Here is an 18,988-nt window from a genome sequence, read left to right as displayed (position 1 = left end):
CAATAACGAATGAAATAGTAACTAACTTTTACCATAGTAACTAATGCCACAGTAACTAATGCCATATAGTAAATAATGCCACAGTAACTAATGCCACAGTAACTAATGCCACAGTAACTAATGCCACAGTAACTAATGCCACAGTAACTAATGCCACAGTAACTAATGCCATAGTAACTAATGCCACAGTAACTAATGCCATATAGTAAACATTGCCACAGTAACTAATGCCACACAGTAACTAATGCCACACAGTAACTAATGCCACAGTAACTAATGCCACAGTAACTAATGCGACAGTAACTAATGCCACAGTAACTAATGCCACAGTAACTAATGCCACAGTAACTAATGCCATAGTAACTAATGCCACAGTAACTAATGCCATATAGTAAATAATGCCACAGTAACTAATGCCACAGTAACTAATGCCACAGTATCTAATGCCATAGTAACTAATGCCACAGTAACTAATGCCATAGTAACTAATGCCACAGTAACTAATGCCATATAGTAAATAATGCCACAGTAACTAATGCCACAGTAACTAATGCCATATAGTAAATAATGCCACAGTAACTAATGCCACAGTAACTAATGCCACAGTAACTAATGCCATAGTAACTAATGCCACAGTAACTAATGCCACAGTAACTAATGCCATAGTAACTAATGCCACAGTAACTAATGCCATATAGTAAATAATGCCACAGTAACTAATGCCACAGTAACTAATGCCACAGTAACTAATGCCATAGTAACTAATGCCACAGTAACTAATGCCACAGTAACTAATGCCATAGTAACTAATGCCACAGTAACTAATGCCATATAGTAAATAATGCCACAGTAACTAATGCCACAGTAACTAATGCCACAGTAACTAATGCCACAGTAACTAATGCCATAGTAACTAATGCCACAGTAACTAATGCCATATAGTAAATAATGCCACAGTAACTAATGCCACAGTAACTAATGCCACAGTAACTAATGCCACAGTAACTAATGCCACAGTAACTAATGCCACAGTAACTAATGCCACAGTAACTAATGCCACAGTAACTAATGCCACAGTAACTAATGCCACAGTAACTAATGCCACAGTAACTAATGCCATAGTAACTAATGCCACAGTAACTAATGCCATATAGTAAATAATGCCACAGTAACTAATGCCACAGTAACTAATGCCACAGTAACTAATGCCACAGTAACTAATGCCACAGTAACTAATGCCACAGTAACTAATGCCATAGTAACTAATGCCACAGTAACTAATGCCATATAGTAAATAATGCCACAGTAACCAATATCACAATAACGAATGAAATAGTAACTAATGCCACAGTAACTAATGCCACAGTAATTTTTAATCCATTTTGGTATTAAAATAAGCAAAATTGGATTAAAATAATGAGCGTTGCAGCTTATTTTAATGCCTTTTAATTTTCTGTTTGTTTGTTTAAAATCAAAAAAATATTTGTTTGAAACAACCAAAGTTTGTTTTTCGGTAACGAAGCTGCGTTTTGTTTCGATTTTTTTCCAGTATACTATTTTTTTGTTCCACGAGTTGAAATTGTAGATGAGTAAATGACTGTTTAACAAATCGTAAAATTAGAGGAGGTCTAGTATGATTCATATTTTATCGCATCCGATAAATCTGGTTCGCTAATAGAGTTAAAAATAATAATCAGATAACGCTCCCGCAAAGTAAACTCTCTATATATAGTAATTTTTTTTTCTATCTACTTTTGGAAAATTAGGTTATGGAAAATGGAAGAAATTTTTAGTGCACTTTGAGATTTTATTTCTATACACTATACTTAGATAATGACATGTAATTTATATTCACGTAAGAGAAGGAGAGAGAGAGAGAGAGAGATGGAAGAACAATAGGCAATAGGTTACTGAGTGTCAAAAGAGATAATATACAATTATCTAATAAGGATATAATATGCAATCGTAAAATTAAATAAAATGACAGTTTAATGGTTTTAAAATACTTTTTTTTTAAACTGGATTAAGGTACAAATTTTCTTGTTTAAAATGATTTTATTTTTAAATATATTTTTTTTTTTTTGGTTCAGAATTTTTCTTTAATTCGATAATAATAAGTATTGTCATAAATGTTATGTTTACATTCTGTTTAAAAAAAAAAATCAACAATGCGAGATAGGTATTTCTCAAATATTATATCACACGTTTCAATCAAGCGCGGCAAGTCTTTGGGCGCCATCTGATAAAAATGCTATTTCCGGTATTCAGGCTGAATGCGAAAGAATCAATCACTTTTTTTTTTTACCTCAATACAGATGCAACTTTATTTTTGAAGAAAGTTTATATTTTTGCAATTTTGATACACTGAAATAAAAATTTGATTCAAATAATCGATTACTTAATTACAAATAAATATTTCTTTGAAATAAGGAAAATTACTATTTTTCAACTATGAAAAATATTTCATTGAACCAAATAATTTTTTAGTCAATTAAATGGTATTTGTTTTGAAAGTATAGAAATTATTTGATTCAAATACAATTTTTGTTTTTTTAATTCAATTATTTGATTTCAAAAATTATTTGGTTCAAGTAAATATTTATTTGATAATAGTTCAAGTAATTAATTATTTGAATCAAATAAATTTTTTTCCAGTGTACAAATTATTATAAAAAAAAAATGGCAAAACAGTGTGTTAATAAATATAATTATTAGTTAATAATCATAATTATAATAATAATAATAATAATAATAATAATAATAATAATAATAATAAAAATTGTTTGATATAAATAAATATTTGTATGAATAAATATTTTTTAAAATAAATACATATTATTTGTATAAATAAATATTTTTTAAAATAAATATTTATATAAAATATTTTTTTTTAGTGTCATTGTTACATAAATTATGATACTAATTTTTTGGAAAATGAATTAAAAAAAAGGAAAATATAAATATACTGAGTTGGAAATAGACAAATAACAAGTGAAATATGCCGACATAGAGAGCAGGATGATGTTATTTTATCTCTTGGAATTTGAGAGTACTGAAGGCGAGAGAGTGTCTATATATATAAGAGAGTATTTTATAATATTCACTTTGGTCATGATACTTACACCATCTCATTTAATTGGCTTAATAGCGAGAGATGCAGTGTTGTCAGATACATTGACGATGATCAACACAGATTTATAATTCTTTATTCTATAAATATATCTTCTTTTTATTGTCTGTCAGATTTATTAAATTTTTATTTATTTAAAATTTATTTTTTTAAAATTTTTTATTTAATTTATTTTTTGTAATTTTTTATTTAATTTGTTTTTTAAATTTGTTATTTAATTTATTTTTTAAATTTGTTATTTAATTTATTTTTTAAATTTGTTATTTAGTTTATTTTTTGTAATTTTTTATTTAATTTATTTTTTAAATTTGTTATTTAATTTATTTTTTTAAATTTATTATTTAATTTATTTTTTTAAATTTATTATTTAATTTATTTTTTTTTCTAAAAAGTATAACAAAACGCGATTGAAAAAATCCATCATAAAAGTTTGGTTTTTCTTTTTACAAAAGTTATTGACAAGATTATACCGTTACGAAACTATAACCTTTTCGACACTTCATTTTGCCATCAATCATTTATATATATATATATATATATAACTTGTGCCAAACCATTTATCAAAAAATAAATATCTTATCAAAAAAATGAGAAGAAGAAATTTTTAATTTCTCTCCTCCCTCTCAATATAAGGAATATTAATATTATTGTAAATAGAGAATTATTAATTATTATTGTTAGAAATAAAAAAAAAATTTAAATAGTAAAAAAATAAAAAAAATAAAAAAAAATAGTATAGTGATTTTTACTATCAATTCTATTTTTCGTTGTGATTTTTCGTTATAAAAAAAAAAATGACTTTGTTTTTTTTTCAATTGATATTATGTCGAAGAAAAATGTTGCGAATAAATTTTTATCGAGTCTCCTTGCGAGCGAGACTTGTTCACCGTTGCATGGCTATAACGGTAGATATACATAAATATATTTTATGGGAACGTGATAATAGACAAATTTTTGTGCGGGTACAAAATTCAACCTCCGGAAAGAGAATAAAGGACAAACTACTCAACCTCTTATAATAAAGGGAGATAAGACCCTCTTTTATATCGATCATGATTACTTTAGTAACGTGAGAGCCATATTTTAACTAATTTTTTTTTTTTTAATTTCAAATTTAATAATACAATAATCAAAATTTTTTTTATGAGAATATTTTGACATTAATAAAAAATATTATTCTATTTAATTTCAAATATGTAAATAAATAAATTTTTGATTAATTAATTTTTAATTATTTAATTTTGATTAATTAATTTTTAATTATTTAATTTTGATCAATTAATTTCTAATTATTTAATTTTGTTCAATTAATTTGTAATTATATAATTAATTTTGATTAACTAATTTATAGATATTTAATTAATTTTGATTAACTAATTTTTAGATATTTAATTAATTTTGACTAACTAATTTTTAATTATTTAATTAATTTTTGATTAATTAATAATTAATAATTAATAATTAATAACTAATAAAATCGAAATAGAATCATTTTAATTTTTACATACACCTGCTGTTCACAATAGACACGTGGTTTGTGTTCACAATTGGCCGACTTATTATTTATGCAATCTCATTGCAATCGTTTACCTTTAATAATCGCGAGGATGAAGTGATTTAAATTTGTAATACCAATGCGCCTTTATAACCGGAAGTTTGTATTTCCCTCTCTCTCTCTCGGTCTCGGCAATTTTCATTTATAATCAATTAAATCCAATTTGAAATTTATACATATAGATTGATAGAATCAGTACTGAATCACTATTAAATCAGTACGAAAAAAAAAATTATTAAAAAAATTTTTTTTTATTTATTTATAAAATTAGCCGCAATTATAAATTTTATTCTATTTATATTTTTTAACTAAGACTCGTAAAAAATTATTGAGAATTAATTTTGATTAATAATTAATAATAATTATTTAAATTAGTTAATTAATTTTTTTTTTATTGTTTTAGGTCACAAGAGAACGGTGAGTGGCTGAAAAGCAGGAGAGTGTTTTTTTTTTTTTTTTTTTTTTGAAAAAATTGTGGCGAAAAAAAAATGCCACTTCCAAAACGGTTGGTGGAACCCGTGCACGTTGCACGGGGCACCATACCCGAGGATTTTCCTCTGCCATCGGAATTAGAAGCGGCGACAAATGGAACACTCGCCAATACCATAAGGCAATTGTCAAGTTTATCGAGGCACGCCGAGGACTTATTTGGGGAACTAGCAAAGGAGGCACACAATTTAAGTGACAGAGCCAATTCCTTACAGGCAAGGATAGACAGGCTCGCTGTCAAAGTCACTCAACTTGACAGTAATGTCGAAGAAGGTAATAAATTCATTGTATTTTACATTTAAAAAAGAAATTATTTTCTATTTCTTCAGTTATTTAAACTGAAATTATTTTTCTATCGATAAAATAGAACTTTTCATTAAAAAAAAATTAATTAAAATAATTATGGGGTTTTTTCTATTTAAAAAATATTTTTTAATAAAATAGTTTTGATTTTATAATTTTTTTAATTATTTTTTTTATTAGAATTAAATAAAATAGATTTTAATTAGAATAATCGAATCAAAATTTTTTTTAATAAAAGTAATTAATTGAAAAAGGATTAAAAATTGAGTAAATTTTTTTTTCATATTTTGAATTTCATATTTAAATAAAGGAGTTTTTTTTTGTTTTGTTAAAGTTGTATTTTCGAAATTTATTTATTTATTTATTGTATAATTAAATAATTATTTTACTATTTATTTTATTTACAAAAGTTAATGGGATAAGCCTTTTCGTAATTTAATGATATATTTTATTAATATTCTGTTAATAATTATTAATTTTATTTGCAGTTTCGTTGCAAGATATTCATATGAGGAAGGCCTTTAAGAGTTCGGTGATATTTGATCAGCAAGTCGTCTCAAGGGATACAATGCCCACTGCGATGAGAGAAACTTATCACCAATGTGATCCTCCGCCACCACTTGATAAACTCAATGTTTACAGGTATTTATTTATTTAATTTTTTATTTTATATTTTATTTAATTTAATAATTTAATTATTTTTCCAAAAATTACTTCAAAGAAGCAAAAAAATATTTTGTAGAAAGTAAATAATTTTTTTTTTGTAAATTATTGTAATCGTTTTTTCTTTTCTTAGGGACGATGGAAAGGACGGATTGAAGTTTTACACCGATCCCAATTATTTCTTCGACCTCTGGAGTCAAGAAATGCTCAAGGACACGGAAAAAAAATTACATGACAAAGGCAAAAAGGTAAAATTTTCTGAAAAATCGAAAAAAATCCTATTTTTTACGTGCCTTAAAATTCAATTCAATTGTTACACTAACTCTTTAGCTTCAATTTAGAAAAAAAAATTAAATTTTTTAAATTAAAATATTAAATGAATAATAAATAATTTATTAAAAATTAAATAAAGTAAATTTTTAATTTAATTTAAAATAAAAATAAAAATTTTTAATTTAAAAATGTAATTTTAATAATAATTTACGAATAGAAAAAAAAATGAAGCTAAAAGTAGCCGGAATTAAATAATGTTGATATTATTAATTAATATTGATTATTAAATTAAATTGTTATTACATTATTTTAGTAAAAAATTAATTTTAATTATAAGCAGCAATTTACGTAATTTAAAATTAAAAAAAAAAAAGTTTCGAATAAAATTGAATTGATATTTTATTGGTGCGTGATATTTAGAAATCGCTTAGCATTTTTTAATATATAATATTTATAATACTATATAAAAACTAATGACACATTCTAACTTATTAAAACTATCCCTATGGTTATAGACCGAGTCTGAATATGCCGAACCGTTCAGAGAGGCAAGTCGATGGTTTGGATCTTTGTAGTTTTTTTAAAACCCCTTTTTTTCAATGTTAATGAACTCTATTTTACTCGTCAACCATATATATATTCACCTCATATAATATATTAAACTCACCTTCGTGTGATGTTTTCATTAACTGACTCTTTGCTAATATTAGATATATATATATATATATAATAATATGCTCTATAGGTGCTCGCTTTTAAAAGTTTGTAGTGTGCTAGGTTAGACAAAAGTCATCACTTTGCATAAATTTGTTTTTTTTTTTTTTTTTTTTTTTTTTTCAATACTCATTTTAATCATGTTTGCCTTCTTTCATTATTGTGTGCCTTCATCAATCGTTAATCGGATGAATTTTACGAATTAAAACAACTAAAATTTCTAGCCAAAAGTTTTTTTATTATATTTTTTGTGTTTTATTATTCAAAATTTAAAAATAGATAAAAATAAATTGGTAAAAAATTCAAATTTAAAAAAAAATTCCTCTTTTTGTTTTAATTGTAATTTCAATTCGAAAAATCCCATTTTAATAATTATTATCATGCTAGAATGAAAATTGATCATTGCATCATTTGTTCCACTTTTTGAAAAATCAAATTTTCCCAGTCCTTTGTTTTGTTTTTTTTTTTTTTACCGTTGAGACTTAACAGAAAATCATATCATAAAAATTTTTTTTATTCACTGATTTCGCACCAAGGAAATGAAAATAGAATTTCAAAATTGTTAATCATGGAATTTTTAAATGCAAAACACATTGGAAATTTTGTACGCAAAAAAAGAGAGAAAAAAATTACTACTTTTATTTCCTACACGTCATTTGCTATATTACAAACCAAAACTATCCAGTGACATGCATGATTTTTTTTGTTTTCCATCGCCTGAATTTACAATTTTCAAATTTAATAAAGAGAAAAGGAAATTAATTTTTAATTAATTTGGAATAATTTAAAAAAAAAATATTTAATCGAATTTACTGGATAGTCCATTGGTTTAAATCACCAAAAAAAAAAGGAAAAGAAGAGGGAGAAATAGCTTGCATTTTTTAATAACTTGCATATATAATGTTTGATTGAGCGAGCGCAATTATGAATGATTATTATTTTAATTGTTGATTTGAATTTTCCTTTTTTTCTAATAGCCACACAAGACTCGGACAGATGGAAGTGGCGGTGGCGGTGGAAGATACAAAAAACGTGTTCGACAACCTCACAATACAAGAGAAAGACAACGACGATTGGCTGAGGGACATGGTGAATATATTATGCCTGCTCAAGGTGTTCAATATCGAGCACCGCACAATATTCCAGATGAAGCTCTACTTGGAATGGTGATGACGGATCAAAGACCACCAAGGCCCAATAGCATTGAATTAAGGCGAAGTTATCCACCTGAGGAACATCAACTTTACAGTCCACCTACCTCCGAACACTACAGGTACATTTTTTTTTTTTTTCATCTCTGATAAATGTAATTAATTTCACCAAATTTTAAAAATGTTTTTCTTTTCTTAGTTGGGAAAATTTTTCATTAGATTCTATAATTACAGGCCTCAGATTATACAACTTTTTTCGACTTATATTTTAATAAAATGTGACTTTTTCGACTTTTTTTTTTACAAAATTTTTAAACAAAATACGTCTTTTTTTAGTATGCAATCCAGATCTTTTTAAAATCTTTTTTATTTCAATTATTTAACAAATTTTTCTCTAAATTATTTTTTTTTAATAATAATAATAATAATAATAATAATAATAATAATAATGGAATTTTTCAATTAAAAAAAAATTCGGAAATTAAAATTTGGATGGAATTTCTAATAAATTTTTCATCAGCAGAAATTATCAAAAATTTCAATTCAAAATTACAAAAAATTCAATCATTTTCATAAATCTAAATTGTAAGTCTTTGAAAATTCAATTATTGTTATAAGAATGTCATCTAAAATTATATGATAAATTATTTTCAATTCTGTAAAATTTAATTATTGTCTGAAATTTAACAAAACCTATAAAAATTTTAAATTATTTTTTAAAATTTTCCATCTAAAACTGTCTCAAAATTTAATAATTTCAATTATAACTGTTTGGAAATTAAATTATTTTTAATGATTTTTATATATAATATTCTTCGAAAATTTAATTATCACCATTTTTTCAATTACAAAATTTTGATGTTCAATTTTTGTTTTTAAAGTTTTAAAAAAAAAATTCTTCAGCAAACAGAAATCACCGAAAAAAATTTTAATTCAAAATCACTTGAAGTCAATTAAATTCAAAAATTTTAATTTGAAACCTTCTAAAATTTAATTATTTCTAAAAATGTCAACTCTTTCAAAATTTAATGATTTTAAATTATTTTTTATAATATATGTATATATTTTTCAAAAATTCAATTATGTGAAAGCAATTTTTTTTTTAATTACAAACTTTTTGAATTCAATTTTTTTCTGTAATTTTTAATAAATTCTTCATCAACCGAAATCACCAAAAATTTCAATTAAATTCAATTTCAATTGAACTTGAAATTTAATTTCAATTCAATTAAATCAAATTTCAATTTCAATTGAACTTAAAGTTGAATTAATTTCAAAAATTTTAATTGTAAATCTTTGAAAATTTCAATTACTTTTAAAAAATGTTATCTACAATTATTTGATAAATTATTTTCAATTCTGTAAAATTTAATTATTATCTGAAATTTAACAAATATCTTTTGAAATTTAATTATTTCTAAAAATTTAACTATAACTCTTCCAAAGTTTTATTATTATTATTATTATTATTATTATTATTATTATTTAATTATTTTTATTAATTTAAATATTTCTTTAAAAATTCAATTATTTAAAAAATTTTCAAATAAAAACTCTAAAATTGAATTGTTTTTAGAATTTTTTTTTTAGAAATTTTTCCTACTTACAATTTAAAATTGGCAAATTAATATAATGGATTAAATATCTAATAATATTAATTATTTAAAATAAAATACTTATTTACTAATTAAATTTAATTAAAATAAAAAATCGACTTTTTCAACTTTTTTTGGAATGTAAATCGACTTTTTTTGCGCCTTGAATTCGATCCGAGGCCTGTAATTATATAATTTAGAAAAAGAATTCTCGAAGTAAAACCATTTTTTTGTTAAGAAAATTTGTAAAAGAATACTAAAATAAAATCAATTTTATACTGAAAGAATTCACAAAAACAATAATTTTTTTTTGCTGAGAAAATTTGAAAAAAGAATTCTAAAAGATAAAAAAAAAAAAAAAAAATTACAGAACGGGAAATTATGCAGTCCAAGGATACGATGACAGTTTGTATGGTTCACATTATGGTCCTGGACAAGGACAACCAGGTAGTGAAACGTATCAAAGCCCAAGTGGTCCAGGTACGCCGAGCAGAGGAGGTCGCAATAGACCCTCGCAACCTCCTCCAGCTCCCCCTAGCAATGCATCCAGTAATTCTACTCCTACCATAGCTTCTGCAAACAACACCCCAACGAGAGGACGATCGACGAGTACCGGAAGGGATACACTACCACCTCCACCACCGCCTCCTGGTGAAACGATGTCCCCACCTTCAATGAATGGTAAGTTTTATCGAAAAATAAAATTCTTCATTTATTTTCACTATCATTACTAATATAACATTTTTTTCTTTTTGTTTTTATTATTAATTTTTTTGGTTAATATTTTTAATTTTTTTTGTTTTGTTTTATTTCCCATTTTTTTTTTTACCAACACACAGGTTCGATACCATCGCATTTATTAAATAGAAATGGAAGTCGATCAAATAGTCCATTGCCGACACATCAAACGATATCGACACCACCGAATCATTTACAACAAATGGGTATTGATGAACCTGATCCAGCACCTCAGGATTTGCCGCCACCACCTCCGACTCCTGATCCAACGCCTGTTAGGGCAAATTCACCTCCGTGTAATATTCCCCCACCACCGCCACCACCACCGCCATTACCAATTTCAAATGGTCCATCGCCACCAATGCCATTGACGAATGGCGATATTGCCAAAATGATTGCCAATAATCCACCGAAATTACGACCATTGAAAAATATTATTGACGGCGAAATAAGAAAACCGAATCCAAACATTCCTTTGGTTGATCCACGAAATGATCTTCTTAAGGCAATTCGAGACGGTAATTATTATTTAATTTTTATTAATTAGGGGAAAATTTTTTTTTTATTCTCAAAGAGAGGCGAAAATCTCCAATTTCTTTTTTTTTTTTTTTGCAATAATTTATTTATAGTATTAAAGGGCTTATAGATAAAAATGCAAATAAATTAAAGATTTAAATCAAAATTTATTTTTCCTAACTTAAATCAATGTTTTACAAAAAAATATATATATATATATATTTTTTGTAGAAATAAATGTGAAAATTAGAGAATTAAATCCAAAATTTTTGAATTAGGGCATTCTTTAAATTTTATTTTGAAAATAAATTAAATATTAATTGTAAATTGAATATTATTTAAATTAGAAACATGACATCTTTAAGAAAGTTTAACACTTTTTTCGAAGATTTTGGCCGCGCTAAATCTTCGTCATCGGAGTTAAGAGGTTAAATAAAGAATATATAATAATTAAATAATTTAATAAATAAATTTAATGTAATTAGTATTTTCTTCAAATCATTGTATTTTATTATTAACGAATTTAATGGTCTGGTGCTGTACCAAAAGGTATTTTTTAAAAATTTATTGAATTTGAGTAAATGGAATGAGAAACCTCTTATTTATTATAATTTAAATTCAGAAAGTAATTTAATATGAAAATAATTGAATTTAAAAATAATTGAATCTTAGGATAATTGTTTTAATTTTAATTCTTGATTATTCGTATACATAATCAAAAATCGATGTCGGTTTATTATATGCTAGTAAATTTAACTTAATTTATTTAATATATTTAATTTAACAATTATTTATTATATTTATCATAAAAATATCGGTAATACGTCTTATAAAAATTGATTTATAATAATTGATTTATTTACACAAAAAAATGGGCTTTCAAAAATTGAAAAAACTTTATTCAATAATGAAAATTCTAAAAAAAACGTAATTTTTGAAATTATTCATTTGTTTTGTATTATATAATTGAATTTATTAATAATTGAATATTACGTTTAGGTTTAATAAATTAATAGTGCAAATTAGTTTCAAATTTAGTAAATTTAGGAGAAAAAAATTTATGTTTTTATTTTGAAAAATTTAATATAAAGTTAATTAATTTTTTTTATATTTAATTGGATTTATTAATAATTAAATATTACGTTTAATAAATTAATAGGGCAAATTAGTTTTAAATTTGTTAAATTTGGAAGAAAAAATGTACTTTTTTGAAAAATTTTAATATAAATATAAAATTATAGTGTTAAATTTATAATTCTTTAATTTTAAAATAAATTTTTTTCTTCAAATATTCAGGGATTTAAAAAGAAAATCTTTAAAATAGTGGCAATTTTTCTTCAAAGTAACCATAAATTAAATAATCAAGAATTTATTATTTCAAACAATTTAAAATTCAAATAATTAAAAAATTTGTTGATTAGGAGAAAAAGAAAAATTAGTGAGAGAAATATTTGAAAATTTAGGCAAAAATACTGTAAATATTTTTGAAAATAAAAGAAAATTAAAGAAGAAAAGAAATAAAAATTGAAACTAATGAATACTATTATTTATTTTAGGAATAAAATTTGAAACAATTTTTTTTTTTATATATTATTGAATTTAATAATTTAATAATTTATTAATTAAATAATTAAATCTTACGTTTAATACATTAACAGTACGAATTAATTTCAAATTTGTTAAATTTGGAAAAAAATGTATGTTTTTGAAAAATTTAATATTACATATAAATTGTGGAATTTATAATTCTTTAATTTATATTTAAAATAATTATTCTTTTCCCCATTATTCAGGGATTTAAAAAAATCTTCAAAATAAAAGCAATTTTCCTTCAAAGCAATCATGAATTAAATATCAAGAATTTATTATTTTAAAAATTTTAAATAATCGAAAATTCAGATAATTCAAAAATTTGTTGATTTTAGGAGAAAAAGAAAAATTTGAAAATTTTGAAAAAAATATTGTGAAAATGTTTTTTTTTTTTTTTTTTTTTTTTTTTGCAAAAATATTCTCCTAAATTTTAGGAGAAAAAAACATAAATGAGAAAAAATTGAAAATATTATTTTTGGCAAAAATATTCTCCTAAATTTTAGGAGAAAAAGAGAAAAAATTAGTGAGAGAAATATTTTTGAAAATTTTTGGCAAAAATATTATAAATATTTTTTGAAAATAAAAGAAAAAAAAATAAAAGATGAAAATTGAAAACTAATGAATACTTTTTATTTTAGGAATAAAATTACGCAAAGTGGAAAAAATTGAGCAAAAAGAAGTTGAACGTGTAAATGCATTAAACGATGTAGCATCGATATTGGCACGTCGAGTGGCTGTTGAGTTTAGTGATAGCGACACAGCATCAGAGAGCGAGTGTGATAGCGAAGGTTGGGGCGAGCAAGACACAAGTGTGGCGTGACCAACATCGCTACCAGCAACAATGACTACAATCATCTAGAAGAATGATTAGTTTGTTAGTCGGAGTTTTCTTTGTTTCTTCACATCTTCCCTCTCTCCCCCGTAAGTTTATTTATTTTTATTTTTTTTTTATTTACCTTTTTTTCAATTTGTCATTATTAAATTGATCAAATTATTTTTTTTTCTCTCTCTCTCGTGTGAATCGTTGACTAACGTGTGTGTACCAAAGTTTAGCAAAAAAAAAAAATTAATTATCAAATTTTTTTTTAATATCTGTATCTAGTTATACATATCACACACGTAAGAAAAACTACTCGCTCGAGACGAGAATAATAAATATAAAATATAAGTTTTCAATATTTTCGAATAAAATAGCGAGAAATTCGTTTTTATGTCTGATTTTTAATTTTTTTTCTGTCTACAAGACAAAATAGTAGCAGAGAAAAGAGAGGAATTTTTTTTCGAATTTTAGAGAATAAATGAAAATAGACTTTTGAACAAATTTTTTTTTTTAAATATAAAAATTTATATTTTGGAAAATTTGTTCAAGAATTTTTTTTATTTTCGAAAATATATATAAAAAAAAAAACAATTCCTTTCATTGAAAAAATTTCCTGAATAGTTTTTTTTTCATATTTTGATTAGGGTTCGGTTTTTAATAATTCATTTCTTTTTGTAAATTTATGTACATTATTTTAATTAAAAAAAAAAAAAGATTATGAATCACAGAAAAGTCAAAATAATTTTATCTCTTACATCGCGGGAGACTTTAGTCGCTTTAATAAGAAATTTTATATTTCAAGTAGAAGTGTCTATCATAGAAAAAGCTCATAAATTATTATTATATTATTATTTTTTATATATTATTATTATTATTATTATTATTATTATTAATATTTTAATATTATAATTATTATTGAATGCAGTCAAATTTAGATCAGATATAAATGTTGTAAAATAATTTTTAAATTAAAGTTAATTAAATTTTGAAAAAAAAAAATAAAAATTGACACGCACACAAGAGCAGCATTTCGCTTTTTTTGAAAAATATCGTTCAGTGTTTATCGTTAAGAATTTTAAACGAGAAAAAAAAGGGACATAAAAATTATACCTTTTTTGGTATACATTCCGCATTAATAGAGTCGCTGAATTATCGCCGTTTATCCATTTTGATAATTAGAATCATATCTATAATCGTGAATAAATAAATGGAAAAAAAAATGCTTTACACATTAATCGTGCGTGTAAATCTTGTGTATAAGCTATTCTCGATTTTTGACAATTATATAAAAAAGTAACTAAAAAAAAAATTAGTAATACACCTTTTTACATACTTTGTGCGTGTGTGTGTGTATGTATATGAAAAAAAAACGAAGTAATTGGTACGTATCGGAAAGTATATTATGTATGTACCTAATTAGGAAAAAAAAAACAGAAAAGTTTATATTTCTGTTTAAAAAGTAAAAATTTGTTTTGCTTTTTTTATTTGAGAAAAGAAAAAAGTCGAAAACCAAAATACTCCACTTATAAATATAAGTTATAAACGATGATGTAATTATACGGTTTTCGTAAGAGTATTTTTTAACGAAAACCGAAATTATAGTTAAAAAAAAAAAAAAAAAAATTACTGTTATCGAGACCGATTTTCTGAAAAACAGAAAAAAAATATAATTGTGATTTATTTTACATCGATGTTGATGGAGTACGGTGACAATGAATATAATAATATAAAAATAATAAATTTAAATAAATGAAAAACAAAAAAAATATATATATATATTATATATATATATATTATATAATTATAATGTATACTGATCGTTAAGATTTGCGCATAATCTTATGTGTTCGATTAAAAAATATATATATATTATATATCTCAATTAGGTATCAGAAAAAAAAAAAATTAATCATTCTCAGCACTTGAAAAATGATTTTACAAAAAATTTCTAGGTATTTAAAAATTAAAATTTCTCGAATTTGTGAAAAAATTTTTCACGAGCAAGAAAAAATAAAATTGAATCTCAATTTTAGAAGTTTTGCTTTTATTTGCAATGCTTCTTGTGTATTTGTCTTTTTCGAGTGTTAAAAAATAAAAATAACTTTTTTATACAAAGAAAATGTGTAAATGTAAAAAATTATTTTTGTGAAGTTTTGAAAAAAAACAAAGATTTGACAATTTCACGAAAAAAATTTTGATTAATTTTGATTTGTAATCAAGAAATAAATAATTCGAAGGTTGCATTTTTCATTGAGTCGATTTACCTGCAGACAATCTCGGCCTAGAGGAAATTAAAAAAAAAAAATTATTACTCTTATTAAATTAATTAAAAAAAGAAATTAACTTAATTTAACAAAATATTAAAATAAAGGTGTAAAAATAAATAAATAAAACAATCGGTTATAAGAAAAAAGTTGTAAGAAATATTGAACAATTAAAGAAATAAAAATTTTAATTAAAATATAATTTATTTGTTCTGTTGATAAGTTTGGATATTTAAAATAAGTATTTTTCAAGAAATGCCAAAGATTTCGACAGATACAATTATTATTTTCAAAAAAATACAAAAATTGAAAAATACGTTAGTTATTTACAATGAATTTATTAATTTAAAGTTAAATTAAAATGAATTTTATATTAAAAAGAAATTAATTTGAAATTAAATTAAAATTAATTTTACATTAAATGAAATTTAATTTGAAATATTAATATTGGATTTACTTTCTAAAAAGTTTCGAAATTAAATTTTTTTGATAGAAAATATTAGGAATTTAAGTTTAATTTTAAATATTCTCTAAACCGAGTTTGTTTGCAAAAAAAATTGGCCCAATTTTGCATTTACTCATTCTTGCTGGACGAAACTATAAATCGAGAAATATAAAAAAAAATAATATAGTTTGTGTAACGAGACGTGTACATTTTTTTTTTTTTTATTAATTTTCAGTTTTAGGCGATCGCTATTATTGATAATAATAAAATATTGTAAAACAATAATCGACGACACACACATTTTTCTGTACTATGTTTATATATAAATAATTGAATATATACAGAGATTATAATTAAACACGGGACTTGTCGGTAGTGATAAGTATTTTGTTTAATTACTTTGTATATAAAAAAAATATATATATATATATATAGAATAAGTAAGCTACATTTATAATAATAATAAGGACTTTAGGAATAATTCTCAGCTATTTCGCCAACTACTACGCAGTATTTATCGGGGACTCTGTAATATACAGATTAGATGAAAAAAAAAACAAACTATGTGCTACCGATTCAATCTCTTTTTTGAGACATACAATATATATATATATATATATATACATGTACATTTTTTCAAATTTAAAATGGTCTAACTTCCATTCTTGCATTTAAATTATATATTCACATTCTTTAAAAATATCTAAAATACTAAAAAAAAAGAATTCACATAAAATTTTTTGAAAATAGACATTTTTGAATCTCTTGCTTTCTTTTGTTGAAAAAAAAAAAATTGTGGAGAATTTTTTATTCCACAGTTCATATTATTACCAAAAAATATTTTAAAATGAACATGATTTTTTTAAAACTATTTTCTAAAATTTTTCCTAATATAAATAATTTTTTTTCCTTATTATAATTGATTGTTTTTTTTTCAAAATTAATTTTCTTAGTTATTAAAAATTTTATTAGTCATTGTTACAACCTTTTTTTTTTTTTTTTTTTTGACTGTAAATATTTTCCCAATTTATATTTTGTGAGATTTTTTTTTCCATTCATAATATTCGAATTAATTGGTTCAAATGTTTATCGAATTAATTTATTATCACTATTATTATGTTAAATTGTTGAATTGTCTACGAATTAGTTTAAACTAATAATTACACAATATTTCAAGTAAAATAATAGTTTAAAAAAAAAAAAAAAATGAAATGAAAAAATTGTTATACATAAAATGTTAATTTTTATTTTATTACTTGTATAAATTATTGTCAAGCCAAGCAAATAATTTATTATAATAATTTTTAGTAAATTATTATTTATTAGAAATCCGGTAATTATTAGTAAAAAAAAAAAATTGAATTTTTAATATCGGAGTTATCGTAAATTCCAAAGTTATTCTATTTAGGTAATAAATGAATAATAATGATAAAAATAATAAAAATAACAAAAAAAAAAGAAAAAAAAATAATAATAATAGTAATAATAATGAAATAATAATAATAGTAATAATAATAACAATAATAATAAAATAATAGTAAAATATAAATAAAATAATAATAAAATAAAAAAAAGTTATTTGTATCGATTTGAATTTTGGAAAAAATAAAATTTTTATTAATATTGAAAACCCTGTGGCAATTCAACAGTTTTTATGTAAATTAAAAGAGAGAATCAATTAATTATGAATTATAATTATTTCAAGATTTTGCAATTATTAAAAAATAATTTTTTTAGAATTTATTTTATTTTATTTTTTTTTTTACAAAATCGAATTTATATACTTGAAAGTGAAGACCTTTTATAATAAATAAATAAATATATATATAAACACAGTCATTTTCCGCCAGTTGCCTATAGCTTTTACTGTATATTAAAAAAAAAAGAATTTTTTCTCCAATTTTGATTTTTTGCTACTTAAATTAAAAATTATATATTACACTACCCTTTACGCCTATATTTGAAAGTGTTTTTTCACATTTTGCGGTGGCTAAAAATTTTTGCAAAATAATTATTATCGATAATAAATGTAAATCAATAAATAGAAAATAAAAAAATACGGCATTTTTGAATTAAAAAAAAAGAAGAAGAAGAAGAAGAAGAAAATGAAGAAAATGAACGCATGTCCATGTATATGCAACTGGATGAGATTTATATGTAATTTTACGATACATGTCTCCGGTACACGTATTTATAATAGACAAACTGACTCAATATACATTGATCGTTACTATAAAAAAACACTGTAATTGTATTATTATTATAATATTATTATTATTACATTTGTAGTAAAAAAAAATTGTACAGGCCAAATAAATCAAAAAAGTTTCGTAAATCGACTGTAAGGTTTTTCATTTTTTTTCACACACGCACTTTTTTTTATATTTATTTTTCAAAATTTTTTTTATTATTATTGAATTATTGTATTATTTTTAATTAATTAATTCAAATTTAATTCAAAGAAATATAAAAAAAAATTCACTAAAAAAAAAAAATTTATTTGATTCTAATAATAATTGGTTACTTGACTATTATCAAATAAATATTTATTTGAACCAAATAATTTTTTCTTTTAGTTGTAAATAGGTTTATTTTTTTGATTATCAAATAGAATTTTAATAATAATAAAATTTATGTCGTTTAAGAGAAATAATTAAAGAGTTAGTGAAATAAATGATGACAAAAGCATTTAATTATTGAATAAAATTCAATTTGTATATAAATGTGACTTGAGCTGATGTT

At 22.7% G+C, this 18,988-nt stretch overlaps 1 protein-coding gene across 3 annotated transcripts in view; it reads left to right on the top strand.

The window, feature by feature from the left end:
• Positions 1–18,585, top strand: part of LOC127285339 (actin-binding protein WASF3) — a 44,026-nt gene extending 25,441 nt beyond the window's left edge. Inside the window, exons 2-10 of one of the 3 annotated variants that reach the window (XM_051311319.1) lie at positions 5,089–5,447; positions 5,966–6,119; positions 6,274–6,388; positions 6,929–6,961; positions 8,105–8,400; positions 10,244–10,320; positions 10,444–10,554; positions 10,713–11,129; positions 13,356–18,585. In XM_051311319.1, coding sequence (XP_051167276.1) covers positions 5,174–5,447; positions 5,966–6,119; positions 6,274–6,388; positions 6,929–6,961; positions 8,105–8,400; positions 10,244–10,320; positions 10,444–10,554; positions 10,713–11,129; positions 13,356–13,537 — 1,659 coding nt within the window. In that variant the 5' untranslated portion in view covers positions 5,089–5,173 and the 3' untranslated portion in view covers positions 13,538–18,585. Of the gene's footprint in view, positions 1–5,088; positions 5,448–5,965; positions 6,120–6,273; positions 6,389–6,928; positions 6,962–8,104; positions 8,401–10,243; positions 10,555–10,712; positions 11,130–13,355 lie in introns of all 3 variants that reach the window. The other 2 variants (XM_051311317.1, XM_051311318.1) reach the window with 2 other exon arrangements.
• The last annotated feature ends 403 nt before the right edge of the window (positions 18,586–18,988 follow it).

This window comes from Leptopilina boulardi, unplaced genomic scaffold, assembly GCF_019393585.1.
Source record: "Leptopilina boulardi isolate dan_hultmark-lab unplaced genomic scaffold, ZJU_Lbou_2.1 LbouV2_330, whole genome shotgun sequence".
Classification (NCBI taxonomy): domain Eukaryota; kingdom Metazoa; phylum Arthropoda; class Insecta; order Hymenoptera; family Figitidae; genus Leptopilina; species Leptopilina boulardi.
The sequence above is the reverse complement of the archived record's forward strand: the minus strand, read 5'-3'. Positions and strand labels throughout refer to the sequence as shown.